At 35.3% G+C, this 20825-nt stretch overlaps 1 protein-coding gene across 2 annotated transcripts in view; it reads right to left on the reverse strand.

The window, feature by feature from the left end:
• SESN3 (sestrin 3) overlaps positions 1-20825 on the reverse strand; it is a 63771-nt gene that overhangs the window by 41170 nt on the left and 1776 nt on the right. Inside the window, exon 1 of one of the 2 annotated variants that reach the window (XM_012000941.1) lies at positions 20734-20819. The exons of the other annotated variant lie outside the window; for it this stretch is intronic. Within the exon in view, the coding sequence (XP_011856331.1) occupies positions 20734-20811 (78 nt within the window). The 5' untranslated portion in view covers positions 20812-20819. Of the gene's footprint in view, positions 1-20733; positions 20820-20825 lie in introns of those variants that run through there. 2 annotated transcript variants of the gene reach the window in all.

Here is a 20825-nt window from a genome sequence, read left to right on the forward strand (position 1 = left end):
TAGGGGAGGGATAGCATTAGGAGAAATACCTAATGTAGATGACGGGTTGATGGGTGCAGCAAACCACCATGGCATATGTATACCTATGTAACAAACCTGCACATTCTTCCGCACATGTATCCCGGAACTTAAAGTATAATTAAAATATATATGTATATGGCACTCTACCTTGAAAAAGAAAGTTGTTTAAGGAAGTGGTTACTGCAAGGCCTATAGCCTGTAAGTTATAAAGTAGCAGCAGAAGGATGATCTGAAATAAGACAGAACAATGTAACACCAGATATGAATGGATGGCACTCATAACACATTGGTGAACTAAAGGTAGAGGGTAGATGTTTGAAGTATGTATCCTAATACACAAAATTCACTGTTATGCTCAAATCATTCCCTAATACATCAATTGAAACAAATTTGCATTACGTATTATAGCAGAACTGAGAGCATTTTGCATTCTACCACTAAATCACTTAATAAGAACTAAATCACAGTTCTTATTAAAACAGAAAGGAAGACTAAAGAAACTTGTTACCATATACTAGATTCAAGACTCTTTAATAAACAGAGTTTATATTTTTTAAAAGTTAATTTGACAAAGTTCACAGGCAAGATAAAGGGAATGAGAAAAACCCAAACCTGGTAAATCTGCTTTTAATTAGGACATAGAGTTCATTACAAATAATACTCTATAAATATTATTATTCTTTATATCAAAGGTTTGGCCAGACTAAAGAAAAGGAAAAAACAAAAGCAGCTAGTTTACAATTACACTTGCATTATGTGAAAAACAAATTCAGAGAAAAAGATACCCAGTTTTATCAAGAGAAATAAGATGCTCTGACACAATTATGGGGGAAAAGAATAAAAAATATCCCAGATAATCATTAATTACTTCCTGGTGCATAGAAAAGTATGTGTTAAAACAATAATGACAAACCAAGTTTGCAAATTCTAAAGTTGTAATCAAGTAAACCAGCAAAATTTCTATTGACCAAAAGGTTTTTATACATTTTTAAGAAACACAGATAGTTAAAATTACTCACAGAAACACTGATCTTTAGAAATGATGATCAGGAGACCATTCCCTCCAAAAGTAGCAAAATCCAAATTATCTTACTATTCATTCTGCTTTTAAAGGCTCTTAAAGAGGAAACCAAATCTCTTACCTCTGTCTATAAAGATTATGTCTATCAGCTCTCAATCAAGAAATGCAAATGTATTTACCTATATCAGAGTTTGTGGACTAATAAATGGAAACAGAATCATCAGGGGACTTGGATTAAAAACTTCGGCAATTAATAAAAATGTCAAGGTAGTTCATTTCTGAGTTAGAAATGGGATAAAACATCACATTTCTATATGCTTTCCTTTTATTTCTGGACATCAGGAATTTCTATAATACCTGGGTTGAAGGAAACCAAATACAGAAGAAAATAGGGGAATGGTTGTTAATAGTTTTAAACAAGTTACCTTGTGTACCTAATAACCTCATCTATGAAATGAGGATAATAGCACATACCTCCCTCATAGGGTAAGTGTGGTATAAGGCCTAAAATTGAAGTCCAATATTATAGGATCCCTTGAATCTGGTAAAATTGGGAGGACCTTAAAAGATAATTGCAAGTTCCCCTTCCCTCCCTACCTTGCTCATGGGCATAAGGTCCCCTGGCCAAACAGCTCACCTTCTCAAATGAACCAGGTGTAATTCCCACTTATTCCTGGGTGGCAGGTTTCAGTTCACTGCCAGTTCGTGCAATTATGTAAACAAGCCAATCATAGTTTCATGTAGAAACGTGGGGCATCTCACTCTCTTTATTCTACAAAGCCTGTCTCACTGCCCCTGGTTGCTCATTCTGTTCCAGAATACAACTTCCAAGTGCACTGCATGGTGTGCAGTGTCCTTTCCCCCGGGCTGTGTGTATATGTGACTAATAAACCAAACTGTTGATCTCATCTGTACAGTGTTAGGTATTATATGTTCAGCTACCCCCATGACCCAAGAGTGGCAGTCCCTCCCACAGCAGTGGGTGAATAGAAGGCTATTAAAACAGGCAGTGAGAATATTATATGAATAAATATCTGTAAAGCTCTTAAGAGTGTGACATTATCTATACAACTATAAAAGGCTCACGTCTATAATCCCAGCACTTTGGGAGGCCAAGGCGGGAGGGTCACAAGGTCAGGAGTTTGAGACCAGCCTGGCCAATACTGTGAAACCCCATCTACACTAGAAAGAAAATACAAAAATTAGCTGGGCATGGTGGTGTGTGCCTTTAGTCCCAGCTACTCAGGAGGCTGAGGCAGGAGAATCGCTTGAACCTGGGATGCAGAGGTTGCAGTGAGCCAAGATCACGCCACTGCACTCCAGCCTGGGCGACAAAGTAAAACTCCATCTCAAAAAAAAAAAGTAACTGTTGTTATTAGAATTATGCAATATTAAGTTCCTAAGTACAACACTAGACAAAATGTTTAGAAATTGTCTCACAAGCTAAAGAAAAGATTTACAGAATAGGCTGGGTTTAGAAAACTATCAGTTGGCTCAAAGGAGGCCCCTAATTCTATATTTTGTTCAACAAATGACCCATCCTATTAGAAATGGAAAATAAAATTGGAAAGTAAAGCCACTTAAGTAAAAAACACCCATTTATAAAATAACTGGTTATAGATACTCTATAATGCTATAACACATTTTGCATTTTTGAGAATTAAAATATATATTTTAAAAAATCATTAAAAATAGACAGTCCATTGAAACCACATACCTTTGCCTTAAACATAAGAACAAGTATTTAATATTTAACTACCCTTCTTTTCCATACAGTAATGTATTAAATTAATTGAAACTTATCCATGCTTTCACAAGTGAAGATCCATAATAATCTATTAACCTCTACAAAAAGTCAAAAGGTATAGTTTTTCATTTTTAGCCATCTTTATAGTTATTTATAAAACATCTTTCTCTCTAACCACACAGTAAGCTCTCTAAAACCTAGGACAGACTCCATATACCTTTTTTTAGTCTTCAAAAATCCTAGTATACATATTAATTAAATAATTATAAAATTACATTATTTTATAAAGTAGCCATCTTTTTCTATTTCAGTTCCTAATAGAAAATATCTCTAGATTAACATATAGTGCTCAGATTATATATTTAAGTTCCTGAAATTTATGCAGTAAGTTTTATTATCTACCATATGTTATAAAAGTATAGCAATACAACTGCAGCTATCTCTTGAATTCATAGTTAAGGAAAAGAACTAATATTCTGATGAAATATTAATAAAGCACATCAGATTCCTAAAGAGAATGACTGATATGACAACATAAAGAAATATGCTATAGATAGGCACAGTACCTTCATTCATTTCCAGATTGTATTTATCTATGTCTATGCATCTGAGTCCTCATTAGCCTCCTACACACACATTATTATTCCCTTGGTGATTTACCCATAGCTGCTTTAGATATCTATTAAACCTGTGAACATTTGTCTTTATCTCAATGCATCTTTAATTTGCCATCTCATTTGAATCTACTGTCTGTACTATCCATCACTTAAATTATCTGTTCTTCTCTATTATTTCAAAAAGGTAACAGCTTTCAAAATTTTATAAAATATGTTTATTGTTAAAAACAAAGGACAATGAAGAGAAGTAGATCGTAAAAATAATCTCCTGTAACCCCACCACCCAGAAATTAATACTGTTAATTTTGGATTCCTTCCTTCTGTATTTATTTTTTTTAAATGAAAACAAAAATCTTCATATTCCTAAAAAACAAAAACAAAAAAAACTCGGTCTTTTCCAATCAATAACATATTATGGATGTCTGTCCACTTCTATACATAGATCTATATCCTATGAGTTGCCCAGTATTCCACTGTATTTATATCACATAATTTGTTTAATCAATTCCCTCATTAACAGTAACCTCAGAGCATTAAGCATTTACTGACAATATGTTAAAGATGACAGCTGATTCAATTGAAAATGAGCCCTATACTGAGATAAGATTTAGTCAAGGGGCAAACAACAATAGAAAGGAAGAATACCAAGATTACCGATGACAATGTGGTCTTATTCTCTAGCTTCTAATATACAGCACTGTCACTGACCTTTACTGAAAGCTAGGTGAACAAGCAGCTAGAATCAAAGGGCTCTGCTTTTAAGTAAGTGTGGATGCAAGAGTGAACAAGGGAAGCAGGCTGCCAGTGGAGTCTTTTAAATAGGGTAAGTGATCTGTAGACCCCAAATCGTAGGAGTTGGCTGGAAAAAAAACTGGCATAATTTGTTAAGCTTTTATTTTTAATCTTGTTATTGCTTCCAGTATTCCAGAGATAGTTCTGTTTAAATGTACTTATGAATGACCCATAATTTAGTCAGTATTTTTATTCTTTATGAGAGTAAAATTACAACCAGAGCTAGGCAACTCTTTTTTTCTCAGGCATGGACCCAATCCTATATCTAAGCTTCTCAAGTTCTCTATCAATCTGAAGATAATAATTATCATTCATTAATTCAGAGAAGGAATTCTGTAATATTTCAAAATACTCAAATAAAAAGTCCTATGTAAAAAAAAAAAAAAGATAAAAAGATAAAGTTCTGCTGCCTTAACCAGTCATGCAATAACTGACAGGAAATATTCTCATACCTTACTTTTGCCATACTGCTATTTTAGACCATGAAAATGCTTTTTACATTTTTCTTTTTCATGAGACTCAAAGTCAAAAGCTGACTGTCCATTGCCATGGAGACAGTTCTATTTAAGGTACTATATTAGCCCTTTCCTCACAGAAGGAGATAGAAAAATGTTCAATAGAAAAGTGTCACCTACCATGGTTTAGAATTAAGTAATTACATATGCTTCTGGGGCAGCCCATGCATAAGGAACTTTGGAATTAAAGAGGGATAATTTAATACAGCCCACTATTCACATAAGTAACATCAATACAGGTTAAATTTTAGTACTAACTTAGAGTTAATATGAGGAAAACACCCATTACCTCAAAATTAGATGCAACCAAAGAACAAAATAAAATTACTTATAGTTACTGTCCTAGATAGAACTGCAACTAACTGAAACAATCTTTGCTTTTCAAAGAGCAACCTTCTATTTATCTATGGTCCATGTATAATACACATGCTATGGGTTTCTTTTGTTTTAATTTGTAGGCCTCCTGTCTCCAAATGGAGACTTTCTGACACTCCATTTTTAATTGAAGAGTAAGCTACTATAGGTGAAAGAGAACATCCATAATTTATATATATATATTTAATATTGTCCAAGAGATTCAAAAGAATTAAAAATATATATATATATCAATCCCAAATCTGTCATCAGGACAAATGTTATCATTTCTTCTTTGATTATAAAAAGTTCTTTTCTTTATGAAAGCTTAAAATATCAATCTTCCTTGAAATAAAAATAATCTAAATGGAAAGACCTACTAGAGTCTACCAGTGTTAGTGCCAAAATGCTTATTTTTATGTAAGCAAGCACGTCCAAGAAATATTTTCACTTGATTCCAGTCGTAAACAAGCTTTCAAGACCCAATTCCTTTTTCCCCAAGCTAAAGTTCAGAATGTAGCAACAACAAAATACGACATATTTTTCTTACAGTGAGAGCATATTATATCTGAAGGTCTCAAATCTGTATTTTGTAAAACAGGCAAAAGGAATCTTCCTGATTCTAGCACTGGTACTGCTGATATAATCTCTCTCAAACAACTGACAATGCATGTTGAAACTAAAGTGGATGTAAACAATTTTCATTTGTGGATGCATTTGGTTAATAATACTAGACTGGTGGTACTAAATTCTTAAGAGTATTAGAGTCACCTGGAAGGCTTGTTACACTACAGATGGTTGGGTCCCATCCCCAGAATTTCAGAAGATTCAGCAGGTCTAGGGGTGGGGGGTGGGGAAGTAATCTAACAAACTCCCAGTTGATACTGATACTGCTGGTTCTAGAACCACACTGCAGAACCATCGTCCTAGACATTAAACAAACTGATTCGCCTACGGAATTGTTATTCCTTGCTGGTTAATATTTCAATCTTTCTCCAAATGAAATATTTTAAATAAAACAATAGCTTCGGTCGGGGGGAGGGGAAGTAAGAACAGTCAATCATAGCAATTTGGGAAGGATATTAATTCAATGAAGATGAAGTTAAGTCCTAAAAATTGTTATCTAGTTTGGTGAAATGCTGAATTACAATGACATTCAGGAAAATAAACACCTGACATGTCATACGCGGTCTGTGTCCCCTGTGAATTCAACTGGCCTTGATAAACAAGTATCTATTATAAAATAATGAAGAGGAACTTAGTATTTGAATGTGAATTTTTCCTAGAAATAACTGTAAACCAATTATGTGGCACATATGCTCTAGAAAAGGTATGTATCAAGTTTCTGTGAATCCAGTCTAGCTTTTCCACTGACTTATGCCTTCATTTTAGAAATCCTACAATAGACAGCATACTGTATTTTAGTTTCTAAGTGCTCTACACCTTCTGTCAAAAGATCCATAAACAATAAAATGTGTTAAGATGACTATACAGGTAGAATAAAAAGAAATGACCTTTTATAGTAACAAAAGACTCCTTTTTTACAGTCATGTAATGTATACCTATCACTGAAAAGGCAATGGACAGGTTAGGAGTGATAGAAGACATATTACTTCATTTTTGTGACATCACAGTACTTTTTATGAATGATAACACAGTGGCTTATTAAATGCAAAATTTACTAAATATACACTGTCAAAATGAGTTCAAATTTTAGTAGCACTCTAAAATGAAAAATGAAATGCTTCAGCACATTGATAGCAGCATCCTAGGTAATTTCTTATTCAGTGTTTTTAAAAATCAAATTGTTTTTAAAAATCAAATTGTTTTTAAAAATCAAATTGTTTCTATAAATATCTACATCTAACTATAAATGGAGTTATCATTGAGGTACTTATTATCAATTCATTCCATTTTCCATTGTGACAAATATGTTCTCCACAACAGCTCTAATAAATATCTAATAATTAGTAAAGGAAGTAAGATAAAATCACATAGATGTTAGCAATAATTAGTAAAGGAGGCAAGATTTAAAAAAAAAAGAGTTTAACATCAATTAAGAGTAAAATACTGGTTGGGTGCAGTGGTTCACACCTGTAATCCCAGCACTTCAGGAAGCCGAGGCGGGTGGATTACAAGGTCAGGAGTTTGAGACCAGCCTGGCCAACATGGTGAAACCCTGTCTCTACTAAAAATACAAAAACTAGCTGGGTGTGGTGGCGTGCGCCTGCACTCCCAGCTACTCAGGAGGCTGAGGCAGGAGAATTGCTTGAACCCTGGAGGCGGAGGTTGCAGTGAGCCGAGATCACACCACTGTACTCTAGCATGGACAACAAAGCAAGACTCTGTTTCAAAAAAAAAAAAAGTAAAATATTTTCCACTACTACATGCTTATACATCATGCAAATTTGTTTTTTAAAACCACATGCATTTAGATTAGTGATTGCTTTACAAGATAAAAGAGAGTAAGATAAGAAAGGTCACCCATATCAATGTATGCATTTTGTGCATTTAATTCTCCCATATGTAATCATAAAACTACACAACCATAACAAGAGTTAGTCAGGAGACTCCCTACCAAATCTAATTTGAAGCATACATTAATAAACTGCTTAACTGTCGGCCACTGTGGCTCACACCAGTAATCCCAGCACTTTGGAAGGCCAAGGTGGTTGGATCATTTGAGGTCAGGAGTTCGAGACCAGCCTGACCAACATGGTGAAACCCCATCTCTACTAAAAATACAAAAATTAGTTGGGCATGGTGGCAGGCATCTGTAATCCCAGCTACTTGGGAGGCTGAGGCAGGAGAATTCCTTGAACCCGGGAGGCGGAGGTTGCAGTGAGCTGAGATGGTGTCGCTGTACTCCAGCCTGGGCAATAAGAGTGAGACGCTGTCTAAAAAAAAAAAGCTTAATTGTCAATCCTCATTTCAAAGGAAGAATTCTGACTGAATAGGGCTTGAATCTTGCACACTGAACTAGTTATGTCATGGTTTGATCTAGGTATCGTTAGATCCCAACCATGGAACGCATCATATACTGATGCTTTCACAAATGTGCAACCTAGATAATGGTGCCATATTAACTACATTGATTAAATGTTCAGTGTGCAATTTTAAAAGCTTATCCCCCAAAAAAGTATTCTGAATGACTTGATTTTCCATTTTTTAATTACTGACGTCCACCACTTCTGCTCATCAGAGGAAGGGTTTGTTTCTGCTGAATAACCTTCCTCTCACAACACTCCCCAACACCAACACTCACGTATTCCTGCATCAGGTACCACCTTTGTCCCCTCTGGAGTTAAGTGTATGGTTCATTTATTACGTGACACATTTCTTGAGCACCACTGTGCTAATGTTGTTTAGGGAAGGTAGGTAGGGAATTAGGATTTTAAGACAATAAGACGATTAGTTCAAAGCTTTACAATTATTTACTATAGAACTACTGTGCTTATGTGTACGGCCTGTAAACTCAAAATATTGTTACCCAGCCCATTACAGAAAGTTTACCAAATCCTGCTCTTGACCATCTTGTCAACTGGGAGGCATAACCTTGAAGATCTCTGTGAGACCCAGGCATGTGTTGCAAGTCATCACGCTATGTAGGTAAAAACCCTGATGTTCTCATTCTAAGTTTGTTCAGTGCCTAACAGATGAGAGCACTTAATGTTTCCTAAATAAATAAAAGATATTCATATAGTACTCAGTGATTTATAAATGTTAATAGCCTTAACATTTCTGGCCTAAGAATCTGAAGGCCAGTAAAAGGGAATAGCATTTGACATAGAATTCTGGTAAGCATAAAATGGCAATCTGTATAATTTTACAAAAAAAGAAAACTGTTTCTATATTCCTATCTACCTAAACATACATTTACCCTCATTTTTAAGAGCACCAAATACTAAATAGGTTTCTTGTATAATCAAAAGAATACTTACTAGTTTATGCAAATTTTGAGTGTTCAACATTGCACTTTGCCTAAAGAATATTAGAAACTAGGGCTTTAGTTATTTTTAACAGCTATACAATATAAAAATTAATCTCATGAGATTAATTATATAGATCATACTCTATTAAAATAATAAAACCACAACACAAATAGGTATTCCACACCTCAACTGAGAGTTCACTAATTTCAAGTAACATACAAAAGTTTTGATAAAAGAATTCGAACATTACATGGAATTTAGTGCTAAGGTATCTTACTTTCATTTAAAAGCCATTTATTTTTATTAGTTTTAGGGTTTTTTTTCTTTACTGGAGCACATTTGCTGGACTGACTTGTTTTACTTTACTAATTTACACCAAAAAATTGAGATATACATATTAAATATCTAATTTTATATCAAAGAGGAACTTTCTGGGTAGGTAAAACATGATTTCTTTTTCATTTGTGTTACCTTAAAGACAAAAATAAATAATAACAAATATGCTACCCAACTTAAAATTCACCATGCTGGGCTCAAACCTTGGTCAGTACAAGTGAACAAGGATAAACCAGCTTGATATTGGCCATCGGTTGTCCCAACACCCTGCTTATTAACCAATTTTATCTCTTTCTTCATTTCATCTCCTACCTAAATATTGGATAGAACTTCATTAACACAGTTTTCCTATTAGACACAGCATAACTGACAAGCACATTCTTGGAGTAAACATATTGAAAAATACTTTTTTGCCAAAATCATTACCTTTTTAATGTTGAGTAAACAAGTTAGAAAAGACAGTCTCCAGTGAAGCAGTTACTTGAATTTGAGGATATATGTTCCTCTGGAAACAATGTTATACGCAGTGGTTAGGTTTCTAGGCTAATTCACAAATGCCTGAACATACCTGTAATATTAATAGTACTCTGGAACAAAACTCTCAGAATTGGAGTTCTAACTTAAAATAAATAGCAGAACCACATCTCCCCATAAATCCCTCTCCCCAGCACAAACCCTTTGTAAGACTGGAAAATCTAGAGATGTAGATTCTGTAGACTATAGGGGATGTAGGTAGGGGAATGATAACAGTCCAAGGGTTTCTTTGGTTCCTTTAAACAAAATTTTTGTCTCAACATATAATGAAAGCCAAACGAGTAGTGGAAATGGGCATTCATGTTATTATTTATCTTCATAAATAATTGTTTTACTGAAAAAAACTTACAAAAAGGTGAGAATATTTCTTAGAGGTCCAATTTGCGAGACACATACTTAAACTCAAAATGCTTCCAGATAATATCTTTTGTCACAGACACTAGAGCAGTATTAAATGATTCAATGTTATTGAACTAATTAATGACTGGCTGGCAGGAGGAGGAGGGCAAAGTATGCTGGTAAATTAGGGAAAAAAATCTTGAGGTTAAGAAAGAATGGTCACATAATTAGGATTTACACACATAAAAGAGATAACTATACAGGTTAAAACTGTTCAATAAGAACTTTAATGTGTTTCTCAATAGATTTAATCTTATAAAATAATTTTTTGCATTTCTAATGTAAAAATAAGATAGAATACATATGAATTTGAAATCACTCCTATAAACTCTTGAATAATCAGGTCCTATTAAGTTTCATTAGTTTTACATTTTATAACAGCCTTTTACACAAAGAAAAACATGAAATATAAGACAAGGCAGTGGTTATACCTGCATAATGAACCAGGCTTTGGAGTTCAACCTGGTTGCAAATCCTAAGTCTGTCACTTACTGGTACTATAACCTTTAAGAAGTTAAGAATGCCCTGTGAGCCCCAGTTTCTTTATGCATAATCTGTGAGTAATAATTCATTGCAGGTTGTGATGCTTAAATGTGATAACATGCAGAGCTTAAATGCTTAGCATAGACTATGGCACGCAAGCAGTATTCAGTAGAAGCTATTGTTATTATAGATATTCTAAAATGTGTTTTGAAAGTAAGAGTCACAGCTGGGCCGGGTGGCTCGTGCCTTTAATCCTAGCATTTTGGGAGGCCAAGGCAGGCAGATCACTTGAGGTGAGGAGTTTGAAGCCAGCGTGGCCAACATGGTGAAACCCTGTCTCTACTAAAAATACAAAAAATTAGCTGGGCATGGTGGTGGGCGCCTATAATCCCAGCTACTTGGGAGGCTGAGGCAGGAGAATCGCTTGAACTCGGGAGGCGGAGGTTTCAGTGAGCCGAGATGGCGCCACTGTACTCCAGCCTGGGTGACAGAGCAAGACTCCATCTCAAAAAAAAAAAAAAAAAAAAAAAAAAAGGAAGTAAGAGTCACAGTCTCAGATAATTACAATGATCTTCTACAAAACCCAGTTTTAGTACCCATGAGGTAAATGTGATCTTTCTAAATATTCAGCATATATATTGATAACTCAAAAGATAATTTTCATTTCTTCAACTGACTAGTTCCATCTTTTCAGTATAGGAAGATGTAAAAATAAAATATGTATCTAGAAAGAAGAACATATCTTTCCATTACAAGTAGCTATTAATTAGCAGGGAATAAAAAGAAAATAAGTCTTACTAAAATACATATTTTATACTTGTTAAGAAGTGCCTGGTGGCGCAAGAAATAATATAGCCCTAAATCAGCCATTTTAATTTTTGGTCTTATTTATTCACATATAATATTTTCAATACATTCTTTGTAAAACATAAGGTTAAATGCCTGTCATACCTTATTAGAAACTTTAGGCAGCATAAGGCAAGATATTTCAACCAGCCTAAATAGGAATAAAATATCTTATGATATTCATGCGTCCCTCAAGAGGCAGCCAATATACTGGCCCACAGACCAATAAATGACTCACTTCTGCATGGATCTAAAAAGTAAAGGCTAGTTATGGGGTAGTCTGGGCCTATGAACAACTCTATTTCACATTTACCAAGGGAGTGCCTGCTGGCCAAGGGGTTCATAGCTGGTTTGGGAGACTTTCAAAGTAAAGGGCTTGTGGAAGTGGAAGACTGAAAGGCTGTCAGAATTCTAAAGTCAAACTGGAACCCTAGGCTCACCTAGAATCTTGGAATTTTGAAGGTATACCCTTAATTACTCAAAAACAGCCATTCCTTATAAAACACTAACAGATTCCAAGAAGTGGAGCATGTGTCCATTTAAAAGCAATGGCCACTTTACATTTCTGAGAAGGACCAGCAGCTAAGGCTGGTGTCTTGACGGGACATTCTTGCTCTCTATTAGAATTTCCTTCAAAAGTGATGTATTTAATTGAAACATTTTCATGGCCACAAGGATGATGAAATGCTTGAAAGCAAAAACAAAGAAGCAAAGAAGTCCAGGCACCAATGCTCTCAAAGATTATTTTCTCAAATAATCTTTGCTATGGCACTTCTGAAAGTGTTTCTTATAAAGAGAACAAAATAAAGCCATAAAAGAACAGACGTATTTTGGAAAATGAGAAAAGTTTTCATACAGTGGCTATATTGTATTGTATCTAATATAAATATGCTACTGATATTTTTTAAATAAATGTTTTTAAATCAAAATCCTATTTTGCTAACAATAAACTCTCCATTAACTAGATCCCAAATAAGAGGCAACCTAGTTGGAGAAATGTTTATGTAATTGTTAATTATAATTCAGTATGCTAAGTGCAATAAATGCAGTGCAATTGAATATCATGGCAGTCCAGAGGATAGAAGGAGAAGGAAGAGTTGGAAGACTAGAAAAGGCTTTTTGGAAATGTCATCAGACTTTTGAAGAACAGTCTTTCTTCGGATTTTTGAAAGACAAATAGTAATTCTATATGGTAACTACAGGTTTAGATTACATAGGATACATATTTTAAATAGTTTAAATCACACAGGTTTAAGGAACTGTTATGGGGACACATGACTAAACGTTTTTGCTTGGTAATGTATTTACTTTATATAGTGAATTCCACTTCCTGCCCACCATCTCTACTCCTATCACAGTGATGTCTAAGGGACAAGTTAGATACAGCTAGTCACTTATAGGTCTCACCAGATCTAGTCAGACAGAGTAAATAGACCCTTATGCTTATGCCTTCAAGACCACACTGAATGCAGGTAGTTGCTGGCTGTCATAGCTTTTGTGTATAGTGTACCACACCCCCTCCACCCCACCCCCGCAAACCCACCACACACACATAGAAAGTCCACTGTACCTTTGTGGATTTATTTAGGGACTCCCACATTCAGAGCTATCCCATCTCCTGTTTACAGCAGTGGTTCTGTTTTCCTTTGTCTTAATCTTAACAATGCTTGTTATCAGTACCCTGCATTAACAGTTCTGTCTCTTCTCTCAGATTTTTTCTTGTTCCTCCGGCTGCTGCTTCTCCCACACTTCTCAGCTTTCAAGCCAAACAGGCTAACCTTGCTACTCAGGGTCTTTCTTTCCCTTGCAGCCAAGAACCAATCAATTCGGTATAATGGACATAATTTTTGGATTTGACCTTTCTTCAGCTGTTGCACAGTACTAAAGGAGAATATTCCTTCCAAGTGAAAGAACTTTGTTTTTTTCCCTCCCTGGTTTCTATCAGATAAAAAGATGCTCATGGAAATTAGGGAAAGATCATTTCCAGTTAGCCAGTTACTGTGGTAGTAGAGAAGCTTCTAGGACGTCACTGAAAGGGTGGTAGACAGCATCTGCAAGTCATACACACACCAAACAGAGGTAACTGAGTTGGCTTTACCAACATTTTCTATCAGTGGTATTAAGCTTTTTATTTTCCCCGTAGAACTACACTTATATATACCATATACTGGCATCAGTAGTAACTCTGGCTTAGTAGTTCATAAATGTCTTGGTCCTGGAACCCCCTCACACTCTTAAAAATTACTAAGGACCCCAAAGAGCCTTTGTTTATGTGTGGGTTATAACTGCCAACATTTATTGTATTAGAAATTAAACCCGAGAAAACTTTGAAATGTTTAATTCATTTAAAATAGTAATAAAATCTATTACATGTGAATATAAATCACATTATTTTTAGGAATAATTGTATTTTCCAAAACATAAAAAGTGAGAAGAGTGACATTTACATTTTGCAAATCTCTTTAATGTCTATTTCATACAAGATAGCTAAATTTTCCCCATTCAATCTGCTGTGATGTGTTTTGATTGAACAATGCGAGAAAAATCGAACCTGACATAGCTATATAGTTGGAAAAAGAAGGTAAGTGTGAATATTTTTCTTTGATACCACACTAAAACTCAACAAGTATAGCTTCTTAAAGGCTAATTGCAATGTGGTATCTGAAATCATATCCATGACCTCAACTGTTCATATCATATTAAAATCCACTTGTACATTTTGTGGTTTGAATGGATTTTACCCATATATGATTTTGATAAACATTTCCTCAAAAATAAGCAAAGTGATCCTGAAAACTAGAGGAAAACAACTGACAATAATCATTGTCAGTGATAAAAAGAATAGTCAGATACAAAGATTACCTTGTCCATTACGCTCTAATTGGCTGCTCTTGGCAGAAAAGGAAAGAAAGACCCCAATTAATAATGTCTTTCTCTGTCGGTCTTTTGAAAAATATTGGCTCAATGAGTTACATAAATCTTTCAAATACTGACAAATTTTATTATACATTATCAAAAAATTACATCCACTAATATCATACTTGATCTCAAGGGGACAGCCTTTAAGAATCGGGAAGCTTTAAGGCTACTGGTGACAGATACATATTTTTTAAAACTCTATTTTTTCCCTGAAAGCTTGAATTTTATCACTGGCAGCAAATATTGTCAATTAGTTTCCTTGCATTTTCAGGGTCATATTATTCATTTACAAGAATGTTTATCAAACACCCAGGTCTAAGTAACCAAAGTTTGTCTGACAGGTGTTATTTCCAGTAAAAATGGGGTTACATGAAAAAAGTGGCTAGTTCAGCTTGCAACTAAAACAACTGCACAAGTTTTCTCCTGGAGCCAGCCAGTTTGCTATGCAGTGGATACACTTTATACTTTCCATTTTGTCATACGGGGTATTAAAAAGATGGACACAAAAAGGTCAAGATTCAACAAAATTTAAATGTTTACTGCTTCTTCAAGGACATTCAGTGATACTGAAATTTTTTCCCCATTGTTGAATGTGCGGTGGTAAAGAATACAGTGATAACTGTTTGGTGCTACTAACCTGATTGATACTAAGGGGCTAGCATAGTTTTACCCCCACTGCTTTTGCTCTCAGTCAAGAAGGCAAATAAAGTCTTTGTATAATTATGAACACAGTTTTGACCTCTCAGGCCTTCTGAAAGGGTTTTGGATCCACAGGGATCCAAGGACCATACTTTGAGAACTGCTGCTTTATCTTATTAAGGAATTGGTGAAACAACTGTTAGAGAGATAAAAGCAGCCAGCTTACTCTTCTCCTACTCCTTCAGTTAATCTTCAATAGTATTTAAAGTGTGGCTAACTTTCATGTTTCCAACCAATATTACCTGGAGAATCTTAGGTGCCTTTGGGCATTCACAGATGCTGAAGCTGGAAGTAGGGATATTCCCTAGCAGACTCAATATTGCAGAGGACAAATTGAAACAGCTTATTACAAAGGCAGTATTAAGAATTAAATGGATTTCTTTGTTATTAGTTGTATGACTGAGATCAGGCCACTTAAATCTTCTCAGTTTGTAAGAATCAACTGAGATAATGTGAAAGCACCCTAAACACTGTGAAGGTCAATACAAACTTAAGGTATTATAATCCAATTCTTTCAAAGGAAGAAAATAAAAAGGTTGAAGAGATGGGGAGAAAAGGTTAAGAGACTTTTACTTTCATCTCTTCTCCTCAACTAAAATAATTAAAAATTTTTGCTTTACCCTAGATTTACCCCCACTTTCATTAAGCACAATTTTCCTTAACTCTTAGTCTTTACAAACTAAATATACTAATTCCCCTTATCTGCTGAAGTGTCAAGGAGGCAATTTAATTATTTGAGAATCAAAAGTCAATGCCCTGAATTACTATTTAAGTGCAGGGGTGGGAAATACAGATAGAAATATGGACATCAAAAATAAGTAAAAAAAAAAAAAAAAAAGTCATTCTGACTAAAAGCATAATCTTTACCTCTCATTTACAGGCAATAATTAAACAGGACAGAAAAGTGAGTATTAACCAAATTACTCAGTATGTACTGAAATATATTCCTACAACACAGAAAGAACTAAGACAGTCTGGGAAAATGGAAAAATACATAGACTTGTCCTTTTCTTTCTTACATGGTTTACTAAGTTCATTAACACACATCTCTCTCCAACTATACAGCAACCTGTAAGGCAAGTAAAAATTATCAACATTTTACAGAGAAAACTCTGCTTCGAAATCAAAAGATCTGTCAAAGACCTAACGGCAACCACGTCTGTGGCTTCCAGTATCACTACATTAGTAGTTACGTTTTGTATTTATTTAGTGGGGGGGAGTTGGGGGAAGCAGCAGACCACTTTTTACAAATTAAATCTTCTATTGAACCTGAACTATAAAGCATATAAATATACCAAGCAACTTTCAAGTATTTTAGTAATAAAGTAACAACTACTGATAACAATAAATTTGTGTTCTCACAAGTAAACATTTAACGTAAGTAAATATGCAAGGAATTCTTTTGAATAAGCCAGTGCCTTCACAATCAATGACAATCTTTCTCATACATGACACAGCAACAAAAAAAAATTCAAGACCTGCACAAGAATAATTTTGTAATGAAAGATAATGGTGGTAGATTCCAGTGTATTCAAATTATGTGTACATATTTGGGGGTACCCATATTTTTAAATTACAATTTTAAAATAAGTTAAAACATACTTAAAAATTTAATGCAACTCAAGCATTTTAAAATCCCAAAGAATCTTAAGGGTCCATACGAAGCAGTTTAAAAACCATTGCATAAAGGTTTGCCATCATGAATTTACTACTTGATCTCTGCTTAGGATATTTAAAATAACCAAGTTAAAAACTGCCTTTGACAATCAAAAATATGTAACACAAAAAAACTGATTAACCAAGGCATAATGTAACTAGTGGTCCACAGATAAAGCAAATACCTTTTATTGGCTAAACCATATAAAGTTGCTATTACTTAACAATTTTGACTATAAAAATGAGGCCCATATAGTTCAATCTACTATTTTTCTTTTTTTTTTTCTTTTTTTTTGAGACAGAGTTTTGCTCTTGTTGCTCAAGCTGGAGTGCAGTGGTGTGACCTTGGCTCATCGCAAACTCCACCTCCCAGGTTCAAGGGATTCTCCTGCCTTAGCCTCCTGAGTAACTGGGACTACAGGCACATGCTATGACGACCAGCTAATTTTTGTATTTTTAGTAGAGACAGGTTTCACCATGTTGGCCAGGATGGTCTCGATCTCTTGACCTCGTGATCCGCACACCTCGGCCTCCCAAAGTGCTGGGATTACAGGCATGAGCCACCATGCCCAGCCCTCAATCTAGTATTTTTCATTTTGACAGTATCTTTGTTTATAAAACCATCAAAAAGCTGTCAAAATATATGATCATATAACAAAGTGAAAAGTGCAATAACAATACAAAGATATATCACTATAACTATCTTTACATTAAAAAAGTTTAAATGTTAGATCATCTAAACTTCGAGGACAAAACTATTCATTCAAGTAGCACTAACTGCTCAATACCCAAAGTACATTGTAATATGCCACCTTTTTTATTTACTGGAAGATGAGCGGACTGATAATTACCTACCTTCCTCAATGCAGTTTGACATCACTTTTCAAATTAAAAGATTATGTTCTTCTAGTTATCACTTGAATTTCTTCAAGTAAAAGATTCAACTTAAAAACTCGTTAACTTTATAAAATAAATAGAAGCATTTCCTCTTTTATTAAAAACTTTACTGAACTACATCACTGACAATAGAGCAAGTTAGACTTAAGAGTTAGGGATTTCAGGATAGTTTTGATGGTTCATTTATTTATGGATATGGTTTACCTCTCCATTCTTTTGTACTTACCTAAGTTTACCAAATTAGGTGCATTCAATATTTTAATAAGTCTCTTTATTTTGGAGGATACTAAATCAAAACTGTAAATGGACTTCTAAGAATAAATGCGATTCTCATACAATAAACAATTCAATATTCAGGCATTGGGTTAAACTAAATTATTTCATTTGAAGGTGAATTCCATTCCTTGTGAAGTTCCCCTAAAATTCAACACACTGCAACAAATTAAGCCACTTACTGAGAGAATAACACTTTCTGCCCCATATAAAGGTGACCCTTCTTCCATCATTCTATAGAAATATAAAATCAAAAGTAATTCACACTGGATGAGCATGAGTTTCATTCTTCCATTATGAATTAGACTGAAGAAACATTCAAAATGCTATGACTCACTTGGCTATATCACTGAACACTTTATTAAATGGAAAATAAGATAAATTCAAAGCATCATATTTTGAGAGTTACAGATGACTTTTAACTTAGAGTTATATCAACAAGAAAAACATGTCTTTATTAGAAATAAATTTTTCACTGTTATTTTAAGAATGATGAAACATTTAAAATGCTACATACTGATTCTCTTAAGAGCACTTCAAAGTGGCACTCTTAAAAAGCTGCGAATGTTGCCAAGTCATGTTATAACTGGCTCAAAGAATCTTATTTCCATTAAGTTATTTCATGCCACTGCATGAATCAGTATTAAATACCTTGGAGTTACTAAAAACTGGAATACTGGCAGAGATGTGCACAGCAATTAAAAAATATGAAAATGTGAATACTCCTTTTCCACGTTTCTTTTAATAATGGCTAAAAATGAGGATGTTCTTTCTAGGTAAACAGAAATAGTTTCTTAAAAGCTAAAGGAAAGATGTAATATCTTAAATGCTAGCAAAGTGTCATGGATCCATAGCCATAGCTCTCTCAAAAGAAAAATGAAATACATTTTGAAGCCTAATATTACCTCCAAACATTTTATTAGCCTAACAAATTGCCAGAGCCATTAAAAAATTTTTTTTATCAAAGTCAGTACAGTGCTCTTTTTCCTTATTCAATTAAAAAACATAACTTGCTATCATTTTAACCAGGCTGCACTTTAATCAAACGTGTCTTAAACTACACATTTTTTTCATGTCAAAGACATAACATAAATTTAAAAATTAAGAAATACATTTTTTTGAAAGCTAAGTTCAGATGACATCTGGCCCTGCAGTGAAAGAGTTAACATTCAGCTAAGCTGATCTGCACTTCTGATCCATTACATTTCTCACAAGCTACCCTACAATGAGCTGAGCAAGTATCAACTGTAATTTGATCCTAGAGTTTATGGAAAAAAATAACTGCACATACTCAACATGCACATTTAATAAAAATCTGTTTCAAGAGAAACATATCCAATAAACACAATTTAAGGCATATTTAACTGTTCAATTAACCTCAAATCTGCAATCCCTTTGCTCTCACGCTCTCAAATAAAATAGGAAGAAAAAAAAAAAAAAAAGCAGCAGCCCTACTGCAGGGAAAAGAGGCTTGAAAAACAACTTTGATTGGCACTTGGCCTGACCCACAGAGGAAGAAAAACAGTTTTTGGACAAAGAGCGCAAATATTTGAGCTTGCTTACTTACGTGATTTTTTCTTTCTTCCTTTAAAAAAAAATGTAGAAAGAACAATCCCAAAGTGAACTGTATTTAGAGATATTGACTAAAAACGGTACCATATTCATCTCCGCTTTCAGTCCCGATGCATTTGCACAGCTCAGCAATTTTAATTCATTTGTAGTGAACAAACAGAAGCATCTCACCTAACGTTTCCACTTAATAAAATGTAAAAATAGAGTTTGAATACGAATAAACTGATTACAATATTACTTAGGGGCAGCTGTTAAAATCTGATCAAAAACTCTAGAGACCTTTTTTTCATTCCTTTCCCCATCCCTCTCGTCCTTCCCCACGGGGCGATTAAGCCAAGTAAGCTAAACAATACTGGAGTAAACTTTCTATCAGTCACTCTAGGAAGCAGCAATAAACTGATGGTGCGCCTGATTTTTCTGGATCAATGCGGGGGAGGGGGGTGCTAAGGAGGAATAACCCACATCCACCTCAGTCTCCTCCTCCCCCAACCCCAGCCTCAGGAACTGGCCAGGTCGAATTGCATTTCCCATGGGCATAAAGTTCAAGATGCTTTACTGGTTCCTTTTCGAGACTACAGACACAGGACGACCATCCAAACAATTTGAAAAGAGGGGTGTTGGGCAAGGCGCGCAAGGCAGAAGCAACCGAATAAACAAAAACAACACTCGCAAGAGTTAGCTACAGCAAAGAGGGGCCAGCCAGGTTCCTCGGGATCCGACCCAGCTGCTCTGATTTCACACCGATCTCCATCAACAGCTAAACTGCACAGGGAGGAGGATCGAATCGATCCCTACTGCCCTCCGCCGAAGGAGCTGACCCGGGGTAGCAAGGTAGGGAAATGAGCCGTAAAGGAGAGCAAAGGCACCAAAGAAAAAGAACAAGGGAAGAAAAAAATATCCCAACCCCTCCGGACTTGCGTCTGTCCCGGCGGAAATAAAAAGCCGCAGCAGTCCAAACCCTCCCGCCCTCAACCCACGCCCCCTTTTTTCGGTCCCTGCGGAGGGACGGTGCCCGGGGATCCCTCTGAGCCTCCCCCAGTGCGCGCCCGGGGACGAGCCACCCAAGCCCCCGCCGGCAAGAAGCGACCCTTGCCGGCAGGACCCCGGGCCGAACCCGTACCTTCCGCAGCACTTTCCGGCAGTTGGTACAGAGCAGGTAGTTGGCGGCGGCCGACGGGCTGCTGCCGCCCCGGTTCATCGTGGCTACGGGCG

This window comes from Mandrillus leucophaeus, unplaced genomic scaffold (assembly GCF_000951045.1).
Source record: "Mandrillus leucophaeus isolate KB7577 unplaced genomic scaffold, Mleu.le_1.0 Scaffold643, whole genome shotgun sequence".
NCBI lineage: Eukaryota > Metazoa > Chordata > Mammalia > Primates > Cercopithecidae > Mandrillus > Mandrillus leucophaeus.